The following is a 25,166-nucleotide window of genomic DNA, read 5'->3' on the forward strand; positions in this document are numbered from 1 at the left end:
ATACCCACGCACGCACGCACACAATGAAAGCACAATAAAACTGATAGAGATAACACACACACACACACACACACACACACACACACACACACACACACACGCACACACACACACACAAACGGCCAGCAGATCAAGTTTAAAGTTAACCACACTTATGTACGCTCTATAGATTTCTTTTACTTTAAAGACGTTTTAAAGTAAAGCATAAGTATGTTTGTTTGTAGGCAACCTTAGGTATGTCTCACTGAGACAAAAAAAAAGGAAAAAAAGTAGCAAAACACACCAACAATTACAAATCATAAAGCTACAGATAAGAAAACCCAATTAAAGTACAATGTTTGTGTATTCCTGGACGCCGATGGCTTGTCCTTCGTGTTGCCCTGTGATGGACGGGCGACCTGTCCAGGCAGCGTGTGCCTCATTATGCATTAAAAAAACATTCATGCCCATATATCGATTTCATCCCACTTTGAAATCACACATGCTTTTGTCAGTCATGAGAGATGCACTGAAGTTTGCAGTTCCGTCGCGACAAAAGCGTGTAAAGGATCAAATGTCGCCAGTGCTTTTGGGAGTTACTGTACATCTCATGTTATTTATGACTGCTAAAATTACACTGAGAAGAAAGGAAAAAGTTAAGATCCTTGCAGTTTATCATAAGAGATACATTTTGTCCATTCTCTGAAGCTTTTGCTGCTATTTTCTTATGGTAATTTATTCCTGCTCATTGGAATTCCAAGTAATCTGCCGTCAGTACAGAAGTATGGGCTGAAACACAAACTTGCTGATGTGTGACAGGTTTATGGGCAAACAATCTATTCCGAGAATCTTCTCTGCAACCTGTCATTCTTTCACTTTGGCTTTGACAGCGACTGTGGCGCCATGGTTGATGGCATCCTATGTCCATCCGCTGGGTGTTTATGGCCAGCGGTAGCGATCCCAAACGCTGCATTTTATCGCACAGAGACGGTTGACTGACATGTTGATTATAATGAACACGCACGATATGGACATGCTTGTTTGCATTGGAAAATGAGTGAGTTGTCACCAGACTCAGCTGTTTTGATAGTGAATGAGGTGTGGGCCTCAGCGACCCGGCAACCAGCATCGGGTCTCGGTTTTTGGAGTCCGGATCTGTTGAGTCTGAAAAGCCTTCCGAAGAGAAGTTTGCGGAAGATATTCAAAACGAGTTGTTGAGTCTCACATCACCACTGCTGGGGCCTCTCACTGCACTGCTGGGTTCGGTCCAATTTCTGCAGAGAGCCGGTAAACATACGCTAATATCTATCAAAGCAGCGCAGCGCGTTTGAATTAATGGAGTCAAAAGTTGCTTCAAGTATTTTTACAGTATGTTTACTTAGTGACTTTTTCCGAAAAGTCACCGAACCGGTTTGTGTGTAAACACACATTATAAATGGCTCTCAGGGCTTATAGGTCTTAATACTGAACTCAGTGTCCTCAGACGCGGTGCGAGGCACTTATTGGGAAAAAAATGTAAACATAATTTGGAGCCCTACATAGTGCAGTGGAAAAGTATCTATGCTCCATGAAACATCATTTTGTTAGGATAGTCTCACCTTCCTAAAATAATGGTTTCAGTTTTTTTTTTTTTTTTTTTGCCAAATTAGATTATTTTTTTTTGTGCCTGAAACATCTTTTGGAAAGAAAGAGGAAGTACATTTTTATTTTGTTGTCAAAATTACTTTTGTATCATCTCTTCAAACGTGTTTAGCTTAAGTTTGTAGAACTGAGTCATTTTCTCCAAAGTGGTACTTATTGGGTATGCTGTTGCTAATGGGCTTGATGGTGATCCACGGATTTACTTTAATTCTCAGAATTTGCTTGGTAATTTTGACCGGGAGTGGAGCCTCTTTGCCGCTCACTGTCAGCTGTTGGACATGCTCTTTCTCCTCTCACCAGTGAATCATTTCTCCACGGAGACGCCTTCCTACCACCCCGAACGGCATCCGTGGAATTAACGACGTCGGAAATTTAAAAATAAAAGCCGTCTTTCAACTTGTTCGTCCACTGGAGGTTGTATGTGAGATGGGAATGCAAACTTGATTAAATGTTTCAGTTGCGTTTGACCCTGAGAAAATGCTACTTCGTATCGCGTTTTTGAGAGAGCGCAGCTAATCTGTAATTCAGCAGAGTCCCTGTGTTCCCGGATGGAATGCTTCCGCCGCTTGCTCTTGACTATGGGTTTCTCCTGGTTGACGAGATCACAATGGCGTAACGCCGGTCAGATTCCATCAGCCAAATGTGTTCTCCCAGTTAACTGGTTTGAGTTGAGGGAAGCGAATTGTTCTTGAGCTTCGCACCCAGAGAGAGGGAGGAGTTTGCTTTCTCTCAGTTTGTTCACTGTTGTGGAATTGTTGCTAAGTTTGTTTCATTTCCATAGACAACTTCTAACCTGATACATCTTCATTTCAATAGCTACTCTTCTCTGGAGTGGAGGAGTTTGTCGAAGTCCTGGGTGGAGAAGAGAGGCGTCTTGTCTCGAAGGTCAGAAAATAAAGTTGAAGTCCCGCAGTTCTTGATTTTGAAGCAATCCAGTTGTGAGAAAAGAATAGAACTACTGAAGCTGAGTATGTAAAGGCACAAAACCAAAGCCCAGGAAAAGCTGTTCCTCTTTTACACCCACAATGGTTAGAATGGTCCGGTCAAAGTTCAGGGCTGAATCCAATTGAGAATCTGTGATGATACTCATCAGTCCGTGTAGTTTGAAAGAAGTAGAGCTGTTTTGCAAGAGAAATTGGCGAAAATTTAAGTCTCTCAATGAGCAAAGCAGATATATACACTCAATTGCAGCAGGGGTACTTGTACAAAAGCTCACTCAGGGAAGCTTGATACAAATACACACCACACTTTTCAGATTTGTATTTGTAAACAAATGCAAAAAGACTTCCTCATTCATGTCATGCACCACTTTAGTGTTGGTCTTTCGAACATAATCAGGATGACTCTCGCGGCTGTAATGTGACAAAATCAGGTGTTTCTATATATTTTTATAGAAAACGGCTGTGAAAATAATAGAAATTAGGGGGTGGGGGAACATTTTAACAACATCTGGATGTCAAATACGTCGGTAAGTAGTTTTATTAGATGCATTGTCATGTACCTGATCCCAGAGAGAAGAGAGCGGCCTCCTGTCGTTCAACATGAAGGCATGAGGCTGCATTAGCAAGGAGGCTTGAGTAACCAAGCTGCCCGTTTGAGATGAAGCCATTGCTGCTGAATGACGCCTTTAGAGGCTTTAAAACGTCTTCCTCTCCCGTTCAGACGAAGCCGCTCGCAGATAAGTCTCTCGCAGTAATTGATTTGCAATCAGCACAAACTGATTTCTCTACAAATCTCCTAAAACTTTTCCTAAGAAGTGAAAAAGAAAAAGGATCAGCTGCAGAGGAGCAGACCTGACACCCATTGAGAAACCCATATGCTGTTACTCTGTTACAAATGGAAATGTTTGGTTACTGTTGTACTTTGCGTAGCAGCTGAAATGATTATAAAACCACAGCTTACAGTTTTTTGCACGAAAGAAGGCTAGAATTTTATTCCTCGCCACGTCACAATGGCTCCCTGGTGATTAATTGGACATCGGGTCACTCATCAAGTCCACACATTAGTTTTGAATGCTTGTCGTTTTTTTTGTGTGTGGTCATCAAAGCTGCTTAGCTCCGGCGGGCGGTTGCTCTGCGATCGATCGATACGGATGTGGTCCCAGGAATCCACTGTAAATCTCTCAGAACAAAGGTCAGCATTATAGCGTAAAAGCAGTCCTGCGTCGTTTCATCGACGGCTCTTCCCACTCGTGCTGATGTGCTACTGAATTCCTCCCGCCCCTCCAGAGTACGGCGAACAAAAGCCCATTTTTCAACGTGTCATTCAGAAGATTTAGACAACCGTGTCAGAGAAAGGAGGTGAAAGGCGGCAGGGGAGGAGACGCAGGCGAGAATCCCAACTTTCTGCGAGTCAAAATTTGACACTCGGGTTCACGAGGCGGGTTCTCACTTTTGTTTCACGCAAGAAAACGTGTTTTAGGAGCAGCGAGCGTAGCTATTGCACGAATAACTAGCTTGTCACAGAGGCATGCTTCCCAGCGCAAAAACAACCCAAAACAAACGGAGATAACAGCCACCCACCACAGCGAGGCCCACCTGCCCCCCCCTCCCCCCCCGGGATCTCTCAACACACTGGCAAACACATAAACATGCTTTCACTGAGGCAAGTCAATGCAGTTTTGCAGCCTCAAGCCAGGAAATGAAAAGCAGTTTGTAGTCATGGCCTTGTTTTCTTTTATTTTCTTTTTCTCAAGAGGAGAGTTTGTTGGCTTCCTGTGCTCACAAGACTGTGCAGCAGCCGCAGGCTCCTGGATACAGCTTCACACTCCTGTCTGCATCGATAGTTCCGTGCCATTGTGACGGTCACAAAGGCCGTCTAAGTATACACCAGGAGGAAAAAGGTGCCACTCTTTATTCCTCCCTCATCCCCTCACTTCCTCTTGGCTGACTTGAAAAAGTCAAGCGGCAGTGCAGAGGTAGAGTGGGAGGAAGAGGTGGACCGAGCTCCAGGAATTTGTCCTTGTAAGCGTCAGGGATGTGTTCGCATTCATTAGAATTCGTTCGAAGGCGTTACGTAAAGCTGAGCGTTACCAGTTTTGATCTGGTTGCTGTGGATGTTTCAGATGCTGCAATTTTTCATGAACACACAATACCGCTTTAAATCTTTCTACTTCCATTTTATAATTATTATGCCATTTAAACCTTATGTATCTTAGTTTGTAATTAAAGTGATAGAAGTGGAATTTAACAGTACATTAGTTTCTAGAAACCTGTTTTTATTTTTTTTAATTATTCTAGTATTGTGATTAGTAGCATTGCTAAGTGTTGTTAGCTTGTCTCCAAGCAAAGAATATACTGCACAGCTTTCTTAACATGGCTAAATTATGTTTAATGGAATTTTCAGAGCCACATTCTGATCAAAGCGGCAAAGTAGCTATTTGGTTTTCTTTGTCCAGTGTTATTTTTTAAATTTATAAAAGAATATACTGATTTTTGGAAAACACTCCATTGCAGTCAAATGATCAAAGTGCTTGAACAACTCATCTTTTTGACTGTCATTAAGCTCCCCGTTTACTTTGTAAACATTGGCATTGGGCCAGTTTCTGGAATCAAAGTGATTTAAGGTTTTAGAAGCTAATTATCTCTCAAAACGCATAATTTCCCTTCACCGCTTCCCCGTGACAGAATTAAAGACAACTCTGACTGTCTGGACATATTTCAAGAGGAAATTAAATGAGCACCACCATTTATTTTATTCACCCTATTATGGTAACGTTGTTTTAAATCTACAACTGACGAGCTTTGAACAGCTTGTTGAGCACTTCATGTTCAAGCAGAGCAAATAAGTCTGACTAATTAAACAACCAATGACAGCTTATTATACTGATATTATCCTTACGCAAGACGATGATAGAACAAAGGTAGAATGAGCTGACCAAACAAACAAACAAAAAAACACACACTCTTGTAGTTAGCCAAAATAAAAACAACTGCAATTTATAAGTTGTATCATTTTCACTGTTATACTGATGATGGTTTGTTTTACATCTTAATTAATCACAAACTATTAGATCATGCACATTGAAAGCGTTACTCAGTGGTATTGTTCTGTTTCTATATTGTTAGAATACATACGGGTCTATGTCAAGCTGGTAATTCCTCATGCAAAAAAAAACTACCAAATAAAAAGACTGACAAAGATGGATGTGGACAAGAAATGTCTTGCACAGCAGATTTACTTCCTTTTTCTTGATGCTGAAAACGGGCCAGGGCACAGGAATTAGTAGGCTTCGAACATCAAACATCTACACAAAACACGCAAAGAGGGTTTTCGCAATAATTTCTCAAGAAGTCTTACAACAGATACGAAACAAACAAACAAACAAAAAACTAACTAAAAGACTATCTGCCAAACACAGATTCACAATTCACTTTTGAGGTATCTCATACAAATAGGTCTTCAACATGTTGATGTAAAGCGAGCGAAGGATCATGACTAAGATTTTCTATGTTGCAATGAATGCAAGGGTAGTTAGAACATGCTGAGGTGAGTCACTCGTTCACGCTTTCACCCTGCTGGACTGCTTTCAGCCTGGACTTATGCATTAGCAAAGCTCCAAATTAGTAAAAAAACATACACATGATGAAGTAAACTAGTCTTAATAGTCACTACATCTTGAATAGTACACCTAGAAGGAAAGAGGAAACAACTGTAGCATCAGATGCACAAAAATACTGCAAATATTCCCCTTGTTTTCTGTGACAGAGGTTGGAAGGGAAAATGCTCGGTAAAAAGAGCCTTTGACCTCAGAGAAAACTACACACTGCCCTCCAACAGTGATACATACTGGGTAAAAAAACAATAAGACCCCGAAGATTAACGGGTGAAGAGCAGATAGTCTCACTCATAGTGCATTACAATGTCTGCTGTGCACATCTGTTCAGCAATCACAGGCTCAGTGCATTCATGTTCTCGTCTAAAAGCCATTCAAACCGCCTACGACTCCTCAGCAATCTCTCACCTTGCTAAATGGGTATTGATTAAACATCAGCAAGTGGCTTGAGGAAATACAATTCACGTTAAGCCGTACATATTGATGAACAACGGATTATTGCCTGTCCAACGATCTGTTTCCCCTCAGCCAGGCTCTTCACGGTGCTCGTTTAGTCCGAAGTGTAAGCAACACAAGCTACAAGATGGAAAACAAAGTAATGGCTCTAGTATTTTGAGTACGACACAACACAAGGCAGTACAGTACGATAGCTTATCAATGTTGACAAGCGACGGTCAACACAGCATGTGGAGTAGTTAACCATCATCTGATACAGTTTTACATCGTCTTTAGTCCACACAGTGCATTTCTTTACTCCTAGTCCATCTGTCTTCTGGAACTAAAAGGACACCTTGGTCAGTTCCTGCGGTTCCCGTTCTCCACATACTCGGCCAGGCTATTGAGAGCCGTCTCGTCGCTCTTAGACTGAAGGACAGTGTCCCCCTTCCTCGAGGTTTTCTTGGTGGCCCGTGACAGCTTCCTCCTGAACGTATCCCCGGCCAGGAAGTAAAGGATGGGATCCACGCAGCTGTTGAGGCTGGCGAGGCCCCGCGTCACCTGGTATGTGGCGTAGACGCGGTTGTTGAACTCGCACATGTCGGGGCTCTGGAAGTACAGCCTCGCCCGCATGTTGAGGTTTTTCATGACGTGGAACGGCAGGTAGGAGACGGCGAAGACCGCAAGCACGATGATGACCAGGTGGATGGATTTCTGCCTGAGGGGCGCGTTGTTCATGTCGTTGTAGATCAACGCCTTGACGATCATGCCGTAGCAGCAAAATATGATGATGAACGGGACGCAGAACCCGAACACAGTCAAAGTCATGCTGTAAATGAAATAGCCCGGCAGCTCGTCCTCAGTGGTCGTGTCGTAGCAAGTGGTCGCGTTACGCTTCAGACCTGTCCTGGAATAATAAAGAATCGGGGACATGCTTATGATAACTATCAACCACACCAGTGTGCTGGTGATGACAGCGTTCTTCTTCTTCAGTCTGCCCAGAGACTTGAGCGGGTGCACCACACCGGTGTACCTGTGAACACTGATGCAGGTGAGAAACAGAATACTTCCGTAGAGGTTCACGTGGAATATGAAGCGCTGGAGGCGACACAAGACGTCCCCGAATATCCAGTTGGTTTTGTTGAAGTAGTAGAAGATGAGAAAAGGCAGAGAGAGGACGTAGCAGAAGTCAGCCAGGGCCAGGTTGAACATGTAGACGGAGATGCTGCTCCATGGCCTCATGTGGCACACGAACATCCAGATGGCCAGGCTGTTCCCCACCAGCCCAGTGAGGAAAACCATGATGTAAACAGTGGGCAGGTAGTAGAACTGGAAACCCGTCTTGGTGAGGTTGCATCCCCTTTGGGAGGTTTCATTCAGGAGGGAGGTCAGGTTCAACTCTGTGGTCATGGTTTCAGGGGCGGGAGCTTGTCCTATGAGACAGATAAGTGGGGGGTTAAATAAAAAAATAAGTCAGTCTCATGCAATTTAAAATGACTGAACTCTTGTCTTTGCGTTTAATTAACAAGGCGGCGGCGAAAACACATTTCCGAGCACTTACCGTTGAGAGAGACTTGTACTCCACATTCCTACACAGCGTCCTTCACAATTGCAACAAAAAAGATTTCCGTCATATCGCGGACGGGGCGTCTCAGCTGACAAATCCCTTCATTCGGTCTCCCTACGACGCAGGAAATAGTTTAGAAAGTTACCAAAACAATAATAGCAATAAAAATAAATCCTCTGGGTTTCTATAGGTGGGGCGGGTAAAAATTTTTTAAAAAATATCAGCTGTCGGTTCCTCCATGCGTTGAGAAGCCTTCCCACACCAGTGGCGGTGGGACGCAACCGAGACAGCTGCAGGCTCTGGCATGAAGAGCAGGAATTACAAACTGCCTCCGTAGAGAGAGAGAGAGAGAGAGAGAGAGAGAGAGAGAGAGAGAGAGGAAAGGGTGGGGGGGGAGAGATAGAGAGGGGAGACTGTTCGCGCCTCAGTCAGAAGAGGAAAGGAAAAGAAAAGAGAGGGGAGGAGACGAGAGAAAGAAAGAGGAGGGAAGGTGAGCTCGCGCACAAATCCACTCTGTCCCTCGCGCGGCTCGGATCCTCACATACCTGCGCGTGTTGCTACACCTTCACTACCTTCACTGTCAAAAGGCAGGTGAAGGGCTTCGAAGCAGCCAGGTTCAGTTCATGTTAATAATCGACTGCGGTCAGAGGCGGTGTTTGCGTGAATGTCGCCGAGGGGCCAGTCCCTCCTCCTTCCGACGCACAATACTGTAAACATCTGTATTTGAATCAAAAACATAAATTGAGCAAAGGTTTCAGTAATACTCAGTGCGTTGCTATCTATGTTTAGCTTTGGTTAATCCGGCTCAAATCTGATCAAAGTATTAAATTATATTCAAAAAGATTCACAGATTTTGGAAACAGTGAAAAAACAATTGGTGGATAGTTTAATTCTCTGATGTCTGATACTACTGGACTTGGGAAACTCCCAACTTCCCACTTGGGACTATTAAAGCAGTGTTTTGTTTCAATATGGCCGCTCTTCACATCTGAGATGTGGTAAATACGAGACACATGTGAAAAAGTGTGTCTAAACATCAATGCTAACGTGGAGAGCCTGCAACTCTAAACTGAACCAATTGAAAGTGGTGTTTAGCTAGAGCTACTGCAAACAGAGTTTATGGGCATCGGCCATTCTGAAATTCAGACTTCTTCACTAGAACGCTGTTACCTAAGGGTCGGAGGTCAAACCCAACTCCGAGTTCCCACTTCTCAGGTAACTGGAATGCGGCGCAAATATCCAGTTATTAGTGCATTGAAAAAAATTGTGCATTTTTTCCAATGCACTAATTATCCATTCCTATCACTTTCTTTGTTCAGGCTTCATTTGCTCCCAAAAAAAGACGATTCTTAGATAGCGTTAAAAAAAATGTCGTACTTTATTCGATATAACAATGTGCCACCCCATAATGGAAGGTGTCATGACCAGGGAGCTGTCTTGCTGATATCAAATATTATTACTGGACAGGTGACTTTTAAAGTCCATATTTTTGCCACTTAACGTCAGACTGTCTTTCCAATGGGGAATAATGTGGCTTCGTTGGAAAGCAATCAAGCATCCTGTGTGTTCCATATCAAGATAGCCATTTAATCTCTCCGCAGAAGCTAAGACACAGAGCTGGGACTATGTGTTGTGCAGCCAAGGACAAAGCGACCCTGGCACAAGCGGTCCACAGGCGGAGGGTGATGGAGAATAGTGAAGGGATCCTGACATGCTGCTATGGCCAAGCATCTTAAAATAGTGTTTGGCAGAGTGAGCCAAGGGTGTCGCAATACTCTAATGGACACTGGGCAGCCGGAGGATTACGCATTGACCCGGGGCCCCTTCAATGGTCCGCCAACAGTAGCCTAAACATCCACTGACATTACGAAAGCTGACACTTGTCCAACTAAGAAATTTTAATGAGTGAACATTGATGACCCAAGCTGTCCATACGCACGTGAATGTACCAAAACATGCTAAAGTTATAAACTTTCTACACCGATTTAATCTTTAAATAATTGGGTTAGTTTTCAACTCCCCAGTAAGTGTGCACTCAAGCACCATCTGTACAAACACGTTTGATTGTACGTGCAAGCATTTCGGAAAGCGCCGTTACGAGCCTCGGACACACTTTCACATTGTACAACTCATGTGTCATGCATTTTGTTGTTGCTCTAAGAACAAATAAGGTTATTATGTGACCTTTTCTCCAAATTTTATTAAATCAACCTTTTTCCTCAAAGCTCCCCAAGGATTTTAAGGAAGCGTAACAATTTGCTATAGTTTAGAGGAAGGCCGTAACAGGCCAAGAAGTGAAGCACCGTGAATATTTTCCGGATCAAATCAGATTTTTGCGGGTACAACGGGCAGGTTTGATGAGCTTTAATACTGACTCTGTATTCATCTGCAGCGTGGCTTTTGTCGAAACCCAGTCCCTACGGAACAGGAGTTTCATCAAAACATTTTCAAATGAAATGTTCCGAGACAAATTGAGCTAGACGAAGAAGTGATCCGGCACTTCACCGCCACAGCTCTTGATGAAAGACCCTGTCCCATTTCGCGCCGACCTCCTATTTCCTGTGCCCGCATGAAGCCGACAAGATTTGAGACATATTGGACACGGCCGGATGCTCCCTGTGACACTAATGAGTGCATTAACCAGTCACATTTGCAAGGTCAGCGCACCTCAACCTGTCAGAAAGAGCAGCTTTGCGATGCAATTCCCCCCCATCCTTTTTGAAATCGGGTCCTCGTCTCTTCTTTGCAATACCAAAACTATATTTGCTGAACATGAAGCACATAAACAAGAAATCTAATCTTGTAGCTTAAGCAACTACATGAAATAGTGATACAATTATTGACAAAATTGATACATTAAACTCAGTGTATTTATTCATATATATTTAAACACACATTTATTTACAAGTCTGTCAGAAATACTACATTTAGTTATATTTTAGAGGGGTCAAATTTAGTTTAAACATGTGCTAAGGAGAATTGTGTCAAGCTATTTGCAGCAAAAATCTGTCCAGATGACCGTGCACATGCTTTTGTTACATTGTTGACTGGCATTTACCCTCACTGTCTTATTCCAAAATGTTTTCACAGGTTATGTGGGTCAAGGTAAATACAGTACTAAAAGTGTACAATCTAATAACTAAAAATAACTTCCACGGTGCTACTGCGACTGAACGTCATCAGTGCTTGAACCCTGTGTGACTCCCCCTCACCCGGCTCCCGCTGTTGCACATTTTGGCGAGTCAGGTGTTCCTATCACAACTAATCCGTGTCATTATGGAGGAGCACCGCTGGTCTGCACATGCTTCCAGGCGTAAACACAGATAAGAATGAAGTTGAAATTACCTTCTGCAGCTCCCAGCGCAGCTCACAGATCTCTGCTCCGCTTTGCTCCGGAATCCCGACGCGAGACGCGGCTGAGAGGGCGGACGCAAATCTTTAGCGTTGAAAAGTTCTGGGCTTCAGTGGGAACTAGACGTCGTTCGATTGTTTTAGAGTCTGACCTCTCTTTAAATCAGAACTGACATGGTTAATAATCCCCCAGCTGTTGCTGATTTTCCTCGACTATGTGAAGACCGGGCCTCTGATCGGAAGGCGTATTAGCTTGTTAAATTGAAGACGCATCTCTCTAAGTGGGGAAATCTAATTTGACAAATGAGGGTTTTGCGGAAAAACAATTTTCCACACAACTTTCAAGTCCTCTTTTTTTTTTTTGAGTCTCCTGAGCTCCAGTCTATACATCCTAATTTATTTTTCTAATTTTGTTCTTTTTGTACTTCTGTCCATCCTTCTGCTCATTTCACATACATTTTTTCTCGACTGTGTTTAGCAAGACAGACTAATATGTTTTTTTTTCTCCATTCTTTATTTTTTAATTACTCTTCCAGCCTCAATCGCATGTCTTTACCAAGACCAACACACGTGTTTCTGATGAGCATCTTCAATGGTTTTGATCTCTCTTATCAGCTTTCCACCAGACCAGGATGGAAAATAATGAATTTTTTCCTCTTGCTTCCCCTCTTTCGTCACGCCGCATCAGTCTGCCATTGTGCGTCTTTTCGTCCCCCTTTTTGGGTTCGCTCTCACACCGGCTCCCTCCCTCCCTCCTGCTCTCCATCACATTCTTCAACCGTCTTCTGTCGCGAAGGGAGGAGATGGTGACTTTAATTTAAATAACAAGATTTAGCGGCGGTGTAATTCTCAGCACCATGCACTTTCTCATGCTAACTTTCTGTCTAGAAAACTCGCTGCCGGAGGAGGTCGGTGGGAGAAACCGACACACATTTATGAACATTTGCCCCTCTTAAAGCTTGGTTGGCTCTTTTCCTGTGGGATTCATGGCGCACTGATGCTTCATGGGCCATTTGTGCATAAAACTCAGTGGCGACACGTTGACAGCCATGAAAGGTGATGGTGTGCTTGAAAGTTGCGGAGCATCGTGGCTGATGGTCAGAAAGATATAGAAACAGAAAGGGAAACATTTGTTAAGGCTTCCAAAGGTCATGTAATGATACAGGTAAGTCTGTAAAACTGACTTCCTGGACATTATCTAGTATTAGAGCAGGTGTTAACTGCTCAATGTTGCACAATGTTCACAAAAATAAATAAATAAATAAATCACACACACAAAAAAACCAGGGATGCAAAATGAATCTGAAAGATCTTGTAAAAACAACAAAAAATCAAATAATATCCAAGGGATAATATATTTCTTAAAATACTGAAGTGCCCATTTCAAAATGATATTAATCACATGTCCAGGAAAGGGAACATCATTGGCAGGGCTCTGAAATGAAATCTTGGCGACTGGCTTCACCGTTTTCCCAATGAGTCACTCTGGGAATTTAAACATTGACTTGTCTGTAAGTCACTGCATTGTGTTTGAACTGAGGGTCGCCGTCCAGTCAATGCGGTTAACCACCGACTCGGTCTTACTTCCGGGTTTTGACACAGACAGTCGGCGCTTATCTTTCCCCTGATCTCGCTCCTCATTTCCTGCCGCTGCCAAAAGAAAGACAGAAAACACATAAAACACCTCCGCTGCCGCAGCAGTCAGCACGGCTCCCTCACAGCCACTTTTCGCTAAAGTCACACTCCCTTGTTCGATTGGCTTTTTCTGTGCGAGACTGACTAATTCACGATTGCGAAAGTGCAAGGTTTCTTGTCTGCGACAAACCAAACATACAACGTGGCAAATGTAGGAGGAAAAAAAAAACTGTATGATTTATTTGGTCCACTGGGACTCATGAAAAACTAAAAGATACATACATCTGTTTCAAAATCTCAACCACAGTCAAAAAAGGTTGAGAACAATTTGAAATACTCAAAGCAGGTTGTAAGTGGAGCCTGAGTACTGAAAAGAGACTAAAGAAATGGAGAGGGGAAAAATCTATTCAAATCAGCTTCAAGTTGAATACTTAGAAAACACCAAGTATCAGGTGTCAGTAATGAAAAGCTCCACCGCTCCTGAATGACATTGACTTTTTGTCGACATGGTGGCAGCACCTGAGCCGTTACATTGAAATGATGCCGATTATTAAAGGCTATCTGTCACACAGCGAACAAAGAATCCTTCAAACATAGTGAAACCGTTTGGTCGGTGTCGCTTCACGGCTCCGTCTTGTGGAGACCGTGTTTTATTTTGAGGAGAACACGAACATGATTTTGTACTTTAACTTTCATCCTTTTGTCAGACGACCAATTGAGTGTAGAGTCAGTGGTGCCATTAAGGTCTTCCACATTGAGACTTCTTAATTTTCTTTGTAACTTATTTAAACAGCATATTTTACAAGCCTTCCTGTTTCTTAGATCAGTAAAGATGGTGCTGCCTTTTTACTCTCATTTAACAGAACCTTGAGCAGAGTCCCGAGAAGGAGAAACCAATCACTTTAGTTTCTGTGACAGGACTCAAACTTTGAACAATGGGGAGGTTTTGTGGTAAATGGGTCATCGCAGCGGCTTGAACGGCTTCCCGGAGACATCTGCTATCCCTGCCCCACATTCACATCAAGTGCAAGACCTTAAAGGAAAGGTCAGTTAAATCAGGTGTGCTATTTATTTTTCAGTAAACGGTTTGGGCGCGTACACACTCGATCACACAAAGGTCAGCTGCTCCCCGGGGCTACTCTGACTGCAGCTGCGATCAACTGGCTGCACGTTATGACCCACCCGACATGCGGCCTCTGCCACATGTTTTCCTTCTCCTTTAATCTTCCTTCTCATTTCCCAAATCTCGTCGGTATCTGCAAATTACAGGTGCAGGTCAGTCTTAACTATATGACGTTATTTTGCTCACTTTTGACGGGCTGCACTGACAATGTGGATGTTATCCGACATGATTAATGCAGGAAAAAGCCATAAAGCCGTGTGTGTGTGTAGGGGGCTGCCCCAGTCATGGTCCATTCATGCAAAGGTTTACAGAGATATCTAATCAAGAGTAATTAACAGTGACAATTTTTTTGGTTGTTTTTACAGTGAGTGTGATAATATGACTGTAAACTCTAACTTTGATGATTAATAAAACAAATGTTTTTTTGAAAAGTTACTGGTTATGATACTTAACGATTCACCGACGGCTCACTGCCTGGTCGAGTCTTTGCTGCGTTTTGTAAATGTTACTTTGATGTTGCAAATTCTCTCATTCTGTTGTCGGTAAGTTGACTGCGATTCAGTAACTGGAAACAGACAGTGTGACGTTAGCCTCAAGTGAAACGATATTATGTTTTGGTTTCTCTATTACTGTCTTCCTAATCGCACAAAAAAACAAAAAGAAAAATCTCGATTCCCAACATCCAGAGCATAAGGCTAAAGTTTATGCCAGCTGGTACACTGACGTATACGATAAAATCTAAAGAAGAGGCTTTTATACGCTGTCACACATGGCAGTTCTACTTTGTCTAAAATTGCAAAACATGACGAAGAAGATAGACTTCATTTTCTCACCAAACTACTGTCTGGACTTTGTTTGCAAAAGGCTCAATCTTCTGCTTGTCAGACATTTGTGATGCAAAGCCAGAAACGAGGTTTCACTGACACGACTGATTGGCATGTGTGGTACCCGCCGGTTGCTATGGAAACTGGGCGACCTGAAGATGGCCGCGTTTAGCTGCAGGTCTCATAGCTTTGAGCTTCAGAGATTCATCCAGGGGAAGTTGAATATGGATCCTCGTTCTGCCTAGCGTTCAGGCACTTAGAGAAATTGGCCTTTAAGCTACATGAGAATTATACTGCAGGCAAACAAGAAGTCATGAATTATTGAAATGGTTGCTCTGTTCAACTTAGAAAATGTCAAGTTTACATATAAAATAATGGCTCACGTTAGGTTTTTAGAAATGTTAGATTTTCTCTTGCATGTGAGGCCTAAAGTTAATACCAAACTGGAGGTGAAATCTTGATTTCCCAAAACATTTTTCAGTGTGCGATTCCGCTGCTCCATAACAAGATAAACCTATTCGATTATGTCACATCTACAGCGAATGAGCCAATAAGAATGGAAGGATTAGGTATTTCCAAAGCTGTGTGAAAAGTGTTAAGGTTGCGATGGCCTCTTTTTTAAATCTTGATTCTCTCAGTTTTGTGGAACGCCATCTGTAACAGCAGGTGACGCATGCAGCTCCAGGAGAATGGAGTCAGTCTGGCAGCGTTAAGGAAATGAACGCTCTAATGGAGCGAGCTGCTCGGCTAAATTTAATTAAGGTGAGAATTGCTCTGGGCAGATTTACTCGACGCATTTCGACAAATCTTTGCGGAAGCATTCATGAATTAGCCCGTGCGATCTTTGGTTTGGCCTGTCATAAAGAAATATTCCCCCAGTCTTTTTGTGTCGAGCAGCAGATTATAACTGGCACAAAGTTACTTCGTGTTTATTAAATGTCGGTTTCTAACATCCATGACGCGCCAACAATGAGTCCATTGGATGAGCAAGACTGTTTTAGCCATGCATAATACTAAGTAGGTTGAAAGGTAAAGACATTTGTGTGAGGTCTATAATTTCTCTGTAACAAATTTTATAAGCAGTTTATTTACTTTGAGAATTCGGGAGGCAGAGTTGAGGAGACCAGCTGCAGAAGGTTTTTTTGTGCCAGAACTAAACGAAGTGAATGGTATCCCACAACAGTGTGTGACCAAGCTAGTGAGCAGGTCCAAGGCTCTTGTTGGACAAAGTTTTTCAATGCACTGCTGGAGTTCCTGTTTGTTCGACAGAGAAACTTCTGCCAGGTTTTTCACGGACTCAGTTCACACGCTCAGTTTGTCGCTCAACTCGCCAACACAGTCAAATGTGGCACATTTGAAGCGAAACAAACTATGACATAGGCTGGTCATTACTGGTCATTTTGCGTGTTTGCTTTCATGAATATGCAATACATAGACTGTTCATCAGAAATATGAAAATGTATTGATCTTGTACACGCATTGTGATTTATTTAAACCAGTTTGCCGGTGCTGTTTTTGAGTCCCAAAAACAGTCTGCGTACAGAATATCTTCTGAATACAACGACAGAAGATATTGCTTGTCAAATATTTGGAACATTTAAAGAATATTAAAAATATATATAAAATATAGAATAAACATATTCCCCAGGAATGCCAACTCTGAGCTGCAGGACGACAGAATAATCAATCAATTTACGACGGCAAATCACTGGCGTGTGTTGGTGCTTCAGAGGAGCCCGTCGACGTAGCCCGGAAAAGGTGCCAACGGATTCTATCTATCCACTGAATGGGGCAAATTACCGCCACCGAAATGCTGACCACATATATTCATTTGAACCAAAACGACAAACATAAATATTGTGCATGGTTACTTAACAAAAAAAAAACCTGAACATTAACAGTCACCAGAGACCAAAAATCCACCAAAGATCCTAAAAGCAAGAAATGTCCTGTGCAGGACCTGTACATTGTTAATTCTGCTATGCTTATGTGGGATTTTTTTTGTAGCTCAGACCCACAGAGTACTAGTGAAATACTTATAAAATCTGACAGCTAGCTGGGAATGCAGTTGACATAAAAGTCACACATGGTGCGCTGTGATGAGTAGCAGAAGTTGAGTCAGAGACTCCTAAGCCGCTCCTTTGAAAGTGTTTTTAAGTAGCTCTAATTCGACCTACCTTTCATTACTTCAGAGAGTCGAAGTTGGCTGCCCTGAAAAAAAAAAAATCCTTCAACTTTAAGAAATCAAACGCGTAGCCTGGAATCCACTGATTGAGCTGTAAAACCGAGGCTAACCAACGAAGCCTTTTAAGTAGCTGAGATAAACGACAAAACATTTTCCAAAGTGGACGGGTTTGTTCAAGTAAAGAGGTTGGGAGGCTTTTCAGGTCATGTAATGGAGACGGTCATCTGTTTCTCCATAAAGTTTGCCCCCAAGGCACTTGGACGAGTTACACAAAGTGGTAGAGAACATGCTAATGGCTACTTAAATGTAAATATCTTCCTGTGACCATATTTTGCAACAAAGGCCAGTCCACTAATACTCAGAAGCTTGAATGTACTCCAGTCATCGATCCCATTTCTGCTGGCACACCCATAATCTGTAAATGGAGAGTAAAAGCTAATTCCTGCAAAGCCCTACTGACTGTGCAGCTTTAAGCAGTTCCAATATGCCGCTTTGAATGAGGAAGAAATATCTGGGGCCAACTAAACTTTTATTACCTTTCAGGATAACTATTAACGCCCATTTTCTTCCCCCTCATTTTTTGGGAATCTGTCATCACTTTGGTGCCTGTGTGTGTGTGTCAGTGTGTGAGTGAAGTGGACAAATGCAAACAGAAGCTCAGGAGCAAGAGCAGAAACAAATAAACAAGAAATATAAAGAGGAAAGGAGAATAATGACAGGAACCTGCAAGGAGTGACTGAAAAAGAGTGGATGTGGGAACAATAGGCTGAGTCAGATTGGCTAACAGGTATAAAGAGCGGAACTAGGAAAACAATAACACATGGAATAAATAATGGACCCAATCTAACTGAACTAAGAGCAAACTTAACTAAGTGAAACAAAGCATATTTAATCACAACAAGAAACTATGGAACACCAAATGACCAAAACTACAAGCCCAGAAAAACTCAAAGCAGCCCAAGAAGCCGTTCGGTTGAAATTTTGAATGAAAGAATCAAAATACGACCGACGTTATAGATTGACGCACAATTTATGAAAACTAAACATCAAATGAAAATTCTCATTGAAAAGCAAATTACAACTTTTTAATTTATTTTAATTTTTTTTATAGGGTGTTTTTGATGATTTTGGGGACAAAACTGAAAGTTATATAGTAAGAGGAAAATATCAAATGTCTGATCTGGAGCTGAGCCTGTGAAAACGTGGCTCCCCACATCCAGAGTAAACTGCATGAAGGAAAAATAAATAAAATGAAAAAAAGAACAGGAAGGTAAAGAGTTAAAGACAGAAGTGTGAGAGGATAAGTCGGAACAAGTTTACACCCTCAACGAAGTTTTTCTATATTTTGGAGCGCCTTAAGATTTTTTCTATGATGAGATTAAAGACATTCCCCAGGTTTGATACCTGTGCATTTTTTTTTTTCTTTCATTGGTTTTCTTTTTAGCGGCTCATATTCCGCTCCCCCATCATCATCATCCTCATTAAATTGCAGCAACCTGTTTAAAGTTGTCATAGCACTTAGACAAACTTATTTAAAAAACATGACAGATTACATAAGACCACAAGGCGGCTGGCCCACATAAACAAGCAGCCTGAGGTTGACTTGGATCAGCCCGGTAGTCAGACGCCGTGGCAATCCCTGATTTACAGCTGGGAAAACATAAATAAACATGATAAGTGGATATATTTCCAATCACATCAACAGCAATCTTCTGCTTGTCAGACATTTGTGATGCAAAGCCAGAAACAAGATCCACATGCTGTGGATTAGCGAGAAACGCCGCTAATCCACAACTGTGAATTGAAACAATTTAGTCTGTGAAATAGGTTGGGTGTAGTAAACTGAAACTGCCATGAAATGTAGACAGGACCAAAGTGCAATAAAAAAGTATTATTAAACAAAAACTGAAGGCACAACGGGGAGAACGGGACACGAACAAAATCTGATGGAAGAGACACAAGAAGACAAGACAAACGGACGTGACCTGCTAAGATGAACGCAATCTGGAGAGCTTAAACACCGAGATGGAAGGGACAGCAAACAGGAGAGCTAATCGCTGGAGACGAGGCGCAGCTGCAGAAGGGAGCAGGCGGAGGCAAGTGGGGGAAATGAGAAACACCTGGGGAGGGAAAGCAGAAAGGCAGGATGAGGGAAAGGTCAAAGATGAAAAAAAAAAATCCTTGAAAGTGACATAATCGGTAAACAGAGAGGAATCCGAGGCAGAAACGGTGGGAATAAATGAGCAAACATGAAGATCGCATTTATTTGTTTATACGTAAGGAGTAGAGACATGACTGCAGGGTGGAATAAAAGAGGACTGGAAAGGACGTGTGGAGGGACATAGAAAGTGACGTGGCCACAGAAACGATCGGCGACGGCTGAACAAACGACAGATAAAGATAAGAGGGAAGGAAACAGAAAGGAGGTTGAAACCTGTAGCGGGAGCCGGTTTTGAGGAAGTCAGAAAAATAAATCTGGCTCCCTGCACAGACATCTGCAACTGATCTGAATGATTGTTACATTTTAAAATACGATCATGCTGATTAAGTGTAATAGTTCTCTTTGCAGTTGAATACCTGGCTGACAATGTCAATCAGAAACCCATGTCATACACACATAATTGTTTTTTTTTTGTTTATATTTAATTTTATTTACAGTTCAATTTCTGGTTTAAAAATAAAACACATCCCAGACTTTTTCCCTCTTTTTGGTCCCCTTCTTATCACATCACACCAAACAACTTAATGGTCTGGTGACCAGAGTTTTCCACACCTAATATGGCGACAGAGAAGGCTGCAGCCAGAACTTGGTAATATTTCACATCCTCTGCCTCCTTCACAAGGGTTTGTCTGCTATTTTTAATTTCTTTTTTTTTTTTTTTGGTCTTTGCTAACTTCTTAGTACTCAGGCTAGAAAACGAAGAGCTTCATCGCAAACATTTGCGTCGACAAAACTCTGGCCGACTCGGGTAGAAATGACACTTCTCGTGGATCCGCTCGCCCCGCTGCGATAAGCTCTCTGAGTCGGAACGCTATTGAACATTATTCACACTCAGGTTCACCAGAAACCGCCTGCCTCGGGCGCGGCTGCTTCGGGATGAAGGTCGCGTGGAGGACCGCTGAAGTGGGTTGGGGAAAAAAAAAATCTCACGCTTTTTTTTGCGCAAGAAACGTCCGTCTGACGAGAAAAAGGACAAAAAAAGAAAGAAAACCATTGAGGACTTGTGATTCGAGCAGTATTATTTAAAAGTGCCAAAAAAAATCAAAATATACGTTCAGTCCGGAAAAGCCACTTGTTTTGTTGACGAGTGATTATAGTAGGAGATCACTGAGTATATCGGAGGTATTTTCAGGATGATTTTACAACGGGTTGGCCAGTAGAAGTGGTGGCATTCAAGCTCTCCCTCACCTTGTAGTTTATTTTACACTCGTCGGCCAACAGGCTCCCTTTCTTCTTAAGTGATCTATGATGGTTGGGATGACACTTTCACTTTTAGTTTGTTAAAATAACCAGCTAAATGAATATTCCTGAAGCTCCCCACTGCTTGAGATCCGTCTCAACGTGTCGCGTCGTTGCCTTTTGAGATCGAATCTTAGCAGGAGCAAAAAGACCAGGATTCAACAATCATGACAGATTGCTTTGGCAGGGCCACCAGTCAGATGAGCCAGCACAGGTGTCGGTTGTGTCTCAGGTTTCTCAGGTAGCAGGACATGCTGTGGAGTTATCTGTTTTCCGATGTTCTAAAATAGGACATGCCCATTAGGAATCGCTTTTCTTTCACCGGAGTAAACCTAAACCCTGGGATAACAAAATTAAACACAAACTGAATATGTGACTTTCAGCCTCTGCTATTCACTGCTGCAATTTTTTTGTTGTTGTTTTTTTTCATTCTATGTATCATATCTATAAAGTGATGACAAGTAGCTACAGGTTACTTAGGCTGCCAGTCTGCATCCGGCTGGAGTGGCACACCTTGTGAACTCAGTCTGAATACAAAGTAGACGCGTCCTGAGAGATTTTTTATTCATTTATTTTTGCTAAGCACATCTGGATTCAAAAATAATAATAATAAAAATAATACGCACTGAATCAGTCCGTCTGCACAGCAGGAAACTGAGGATGTGTCAAATCACTCCTCGTAGAAAACCCTGGCGAGAGCGCACGCCGGGTAATGAAGAAGCTGATTTATGTCGGGTAATTGCCTTTCTGAACAGTGACAGTAAACGGGAGCGGCGGTAGATGAATCGTTTGAGCAAAACGCTGTGCGTTACGGCATTAAGATAAAATCGATGAAACGGGAACAAGAGGAAAGGAGAAGAAAAGCTGCTGAGCTGAGCGGCTCCTTCTACGCCAGTATGCCTGTCTCAGCAGCGAGTCCGCTCACGCTCCTTAAATCATAGTAAGTTGAAAGCAACACGGTGAGTTAGTCGCCAACTGTTGCAGTGCAGATGGGCTGTATAGATAACTTGCTTGTGGAGAAGCTTTTGACTGGAATGTGGAAAGAAATATGAAAGACGGCGCCGTTGAGGCAACAGAGATGAATAGTGCGTTTGCTGGCGACTTAACGGTGCAAACTGGTGAAGCTGCAGCTAGTCTGGGTTGATTCATTGTGCACTTCTGCTAACCATTTCATCTCCTCCCAAATGTCAGCGGCTACGGCGGCACACTGTGACAAAACTGGCCCGAGTCCACTTCAGCTTTTCATTCCCGATTCTTCAATCCGTCCCCGCGGCTCTCGATGCAGCCCTGCTGTCAAAAATGATGAAGCTTTGGCGAGACGGAGGCGGCGGCACAACACTGAGATCCCTGTCTGACCCTCTCAGTCGACAGCTTTCAGTCTCTGCCAGGTTCTCCTGTCGCCATCCGAGTTTAAGAAAAAGACAGACCAATTAGCCGGCACACAGGAACATCTCAGAGCATGCTAATTGGGCCTGTGGCGCGCCTTCTGACCTCGTCTCCCTTTGCTCTGGTCCTGCCTTTGTGTCCGGCGCGTAGGACCGAGAGACATCCTGTCACCAGCTGAATAGTGGCTGTTCATCTCTGAGTGCAGCTGTGCCCTCGGTACCCTCTCAGTGTGACCCATATTCCTCCAGAAACACGCCTGGAAACTCGCTGATGTGCTTTACAGAGAGGTCTTTCTCCATCATCCGAGAACAAAAGATAATAAGTTTAATGCAATAAGAAAAAAAAGCGTGGGGTCAACACTTCGGCTTCTGAAAATTACTGATTGAAATAGGAAGTTCTTGTTTCAAGCAAATACTTGTCTTCCTCTTATACACAATTAAAGATGAAAAGGGCTGGGGTCAGACTGAAGACATAATAACCCTTTTGGTAAAAAGACAAAAAACACGGCTATAATTTTTTGTTGTTTTTTGCTGGAAGCATTAATAAATGCAAAAAAAAACAAGTTCTAAAACCTAGCCTTATCAATGTGCAATACTTTGACTTCATGGAAAAGGTTAATAGTTCACAGCAGCCGAGGAGCACAGAAGTCAAGTTTTATTAAAAATATAAAGAAAATGAAACAAAAATCAGAACCCCAAAGACTTCAAGAGGCAGATAAAGGTCAAGAAGTTACAAAGAAGTTTCAAAAAGAAAACAGAGGCTCAACTCGAGTCAGTCCAGCTCATTTATACGGCACAGACTCAGAATGGATGCGGTCGTCAAGGCCCTTGACGATGCGTTCGGGTTCAGTTCATATCCACAAACATACGACCGCCATCGCCGTCAAACCATCAGGCAAGATTCAAAGTGAGGTGGAAAATTTAGCAGTTTTTTCAAAGTTTGTTCGCCTCCCTTTCCGATGTAACGACTCCAATGAACAACAACCAGAACAAAGTCAATTAACGATATTTATCGTTACACAGATAAAAGGGTTTCCCATTAACTCTATCCATCCGTTGTCAATCCGATAAGGTTCAACCCGAACACACACCTGGCCTCACACACGGCAAATTGACACTCTGGTCGACTGGACTTCGGTGTCAGCAAACCGTCGTCCACAGTGGGCTACAAATGTCTGTTTGTTGGGTCCGCAAATTTACACTGTTGGGACAACTCTACACCTTGAAAATCCAGACAGGAAAAACCAGCGGAAATGAGTGCGATAAGTATTTTTATTTATTCATTTATTTATTTTTTTTTGCTAGACAACCTTTACAGAGTGCTGCGAACCGCTCTGCCAGAATGAAGTCCTCGACGGCTTTGGATCGACTCGAGCCGAGACGAACCCATTAAAACAAGCGAATCCCAGCTGCCGTCGTCAGCAGCAGAGCAGGAAGCTGCCTGGCATTAAGTTCCTCCCGCCTGATCAATATTTCCCCTGTTGAAATATTAAACGCGATTAGCCTGACTCTCTGCGGCTCTCCTGCTTCTTGTTCCATTATACCCAGGGGAAACGCTTACTGTAAACAAACACTTACTGTAGCTGGACGGACACGGTTATACACACACGCATACCGACATACGGTCTCGGGGAAAGTGGGATCTCTGGGTCATGATTGAAGCAGCACTCAGGGAAAGTCGAGTAGTGACTCAGCAGACGGATGGCGAGAGAGGAAGGAGCTGAAGCCAAGACAGGAGGGGACGGCGGTACGCAAGAGTCAGAAAATTAAAATCTTGTAATAATAAAACTGTCAGAACGACCAGCAGAGTTGTTGGTTATCCAGCTCAGAATCCCCCAGAGGTCCATTTCTTCAAGTGCGTTTGTGGAAACGACACATGACGGTTTTCTCCAAAAGGTCGTTGGCCTGAATCTCGGAGGAGACAGGAAACATGCCCCTCGTTACGTTTTCACAGCTTTTTGCGCCACAGATGATTTACAGACTCAGTATGCAACGTAAACAGGTTTTTTTTGTTGTTGTTGCCGTCGCCACTTCGTTCTCCTGGTTTCATTTTTGCATCACAACCTTAAAAATGTGTTTCATCTTTCCACTTAATGAAACACATTTATAAATAGACGCATTTTTTTTTCTCCCCCACGAGGTGAATCCATCAGATGGCATTTATTGCTACCTCAGCGACACTTGCGTCGTCTGTTCGACTTATCGTATTTTTTTTTTCCCTTCTTGCTGCGTGACAAGCCCGGCCGGGAAGTTCAGGATCAAATCAAAAAATGACTTAGCTTGTTTGTTGTGACATATAAAAACCAACCCAATTGGAAAAAAGCGGACGGGGTTCGGGAGGATGGGTTGTTGGCTTCGCGACGTGTTGCAGACACGAGGTCGTACATCATCGTTTGCTAGGCGGGCTCGCGGGGGCTGACGTTATTGGATCAGAAGTGCTTCATTACGCCTCCACAGGACACACTCGCCCTCTGAAGGAAGCGAGAGACGGAGGGCAGACGAGCCAAACACAAGAGAGGCTCATGCTGACCTGAGTGAGGGAAAACAAAATGGCTGGATTAAAAAGACGCGGGAAGCAATGTCTGACAAAGGAAGAATTGGAACGTGACCTGATGATTGGAAGCAGCTTTCAGTGATTTTAATTAGTCATTAATTAACTGGTAGAGCACTTGTTACGAGACACAGCTCGCCTGAATACACCATTCACCATTTCTGTAGATTTAATGCACACAGTTTCATTTTTTAGAAGACTTTATTGATTGGGGCTTTCAGGGAACAGGAAACATGTTTTCTTAAAAAAAAAAAAAAAAAAAAAAAAAAAGGATTATTAAGAGTAATAAATGTAATCTTTAAAATCCAAAACATCAGCCTACCTGAAAGTATGTACAGAGTTCGCTCTGTACATACTTCTGTTGCAGTTTGCTAATTACAATGTAATTACCAAGTAAGTACATAGTAAGTTACAGTGTAATATTACCAAGTAGTATTGATATGCGATTAAAACAAATTTTACAAGGTTGCTACAA

At 42.7% G+C, this 25,166-nt stretch overlaps 1 protein-coding gene across 1 annotated transcript; it reads right to left on the reverse strand.

Annotated features, from left to right (window-relative positions):
• Window positions 1-5,779: 5,779 nt before the first annotated feature.
• p2ry1 (purinergic receptor P2Y1) lies at window positions 5,780-8,515 on the reverse strand. Its single transcript, XM_055045783.1, has 2 exons — window positions 8,172-8,515; window positions 5,780-8,043 (listed from the first exon to the last, which is right to left on the reverse strand). Exon 2 carries the CDS (start codon window positions 8,018-8,020, stop codon window positions 6,971-6,973), a length of 1,050 nt encoding a protein of 349 aa, XP_054901758.1. The 5' UTR covers window positions 8,021-8,043; window positions 8,172-8,515; the 3' UTR covers window positions 5,780-6,970.
• Window positions 8,516-25,166: the final 16,651 nt, after the last annotated feature.

The sequence above is a fragment of the Poeciliopsis prolifica genome, unplaced genomic scaffold (assembly GCF_027474105.1).
Source record: "Poeciliopsis prolifica strain line A6 unplaced genomic scaffold, Auburn_PproV2 SCAFFOLD022, whole genome shotgun sequence".
NCBI classification, from domain to species: Eukaryota; Metazoa; Chordata; class Actinopteri; order Cyprinodontiformes; family Poeciliidae; genus Poeciliopsis; species Poeciliopsis prolifica.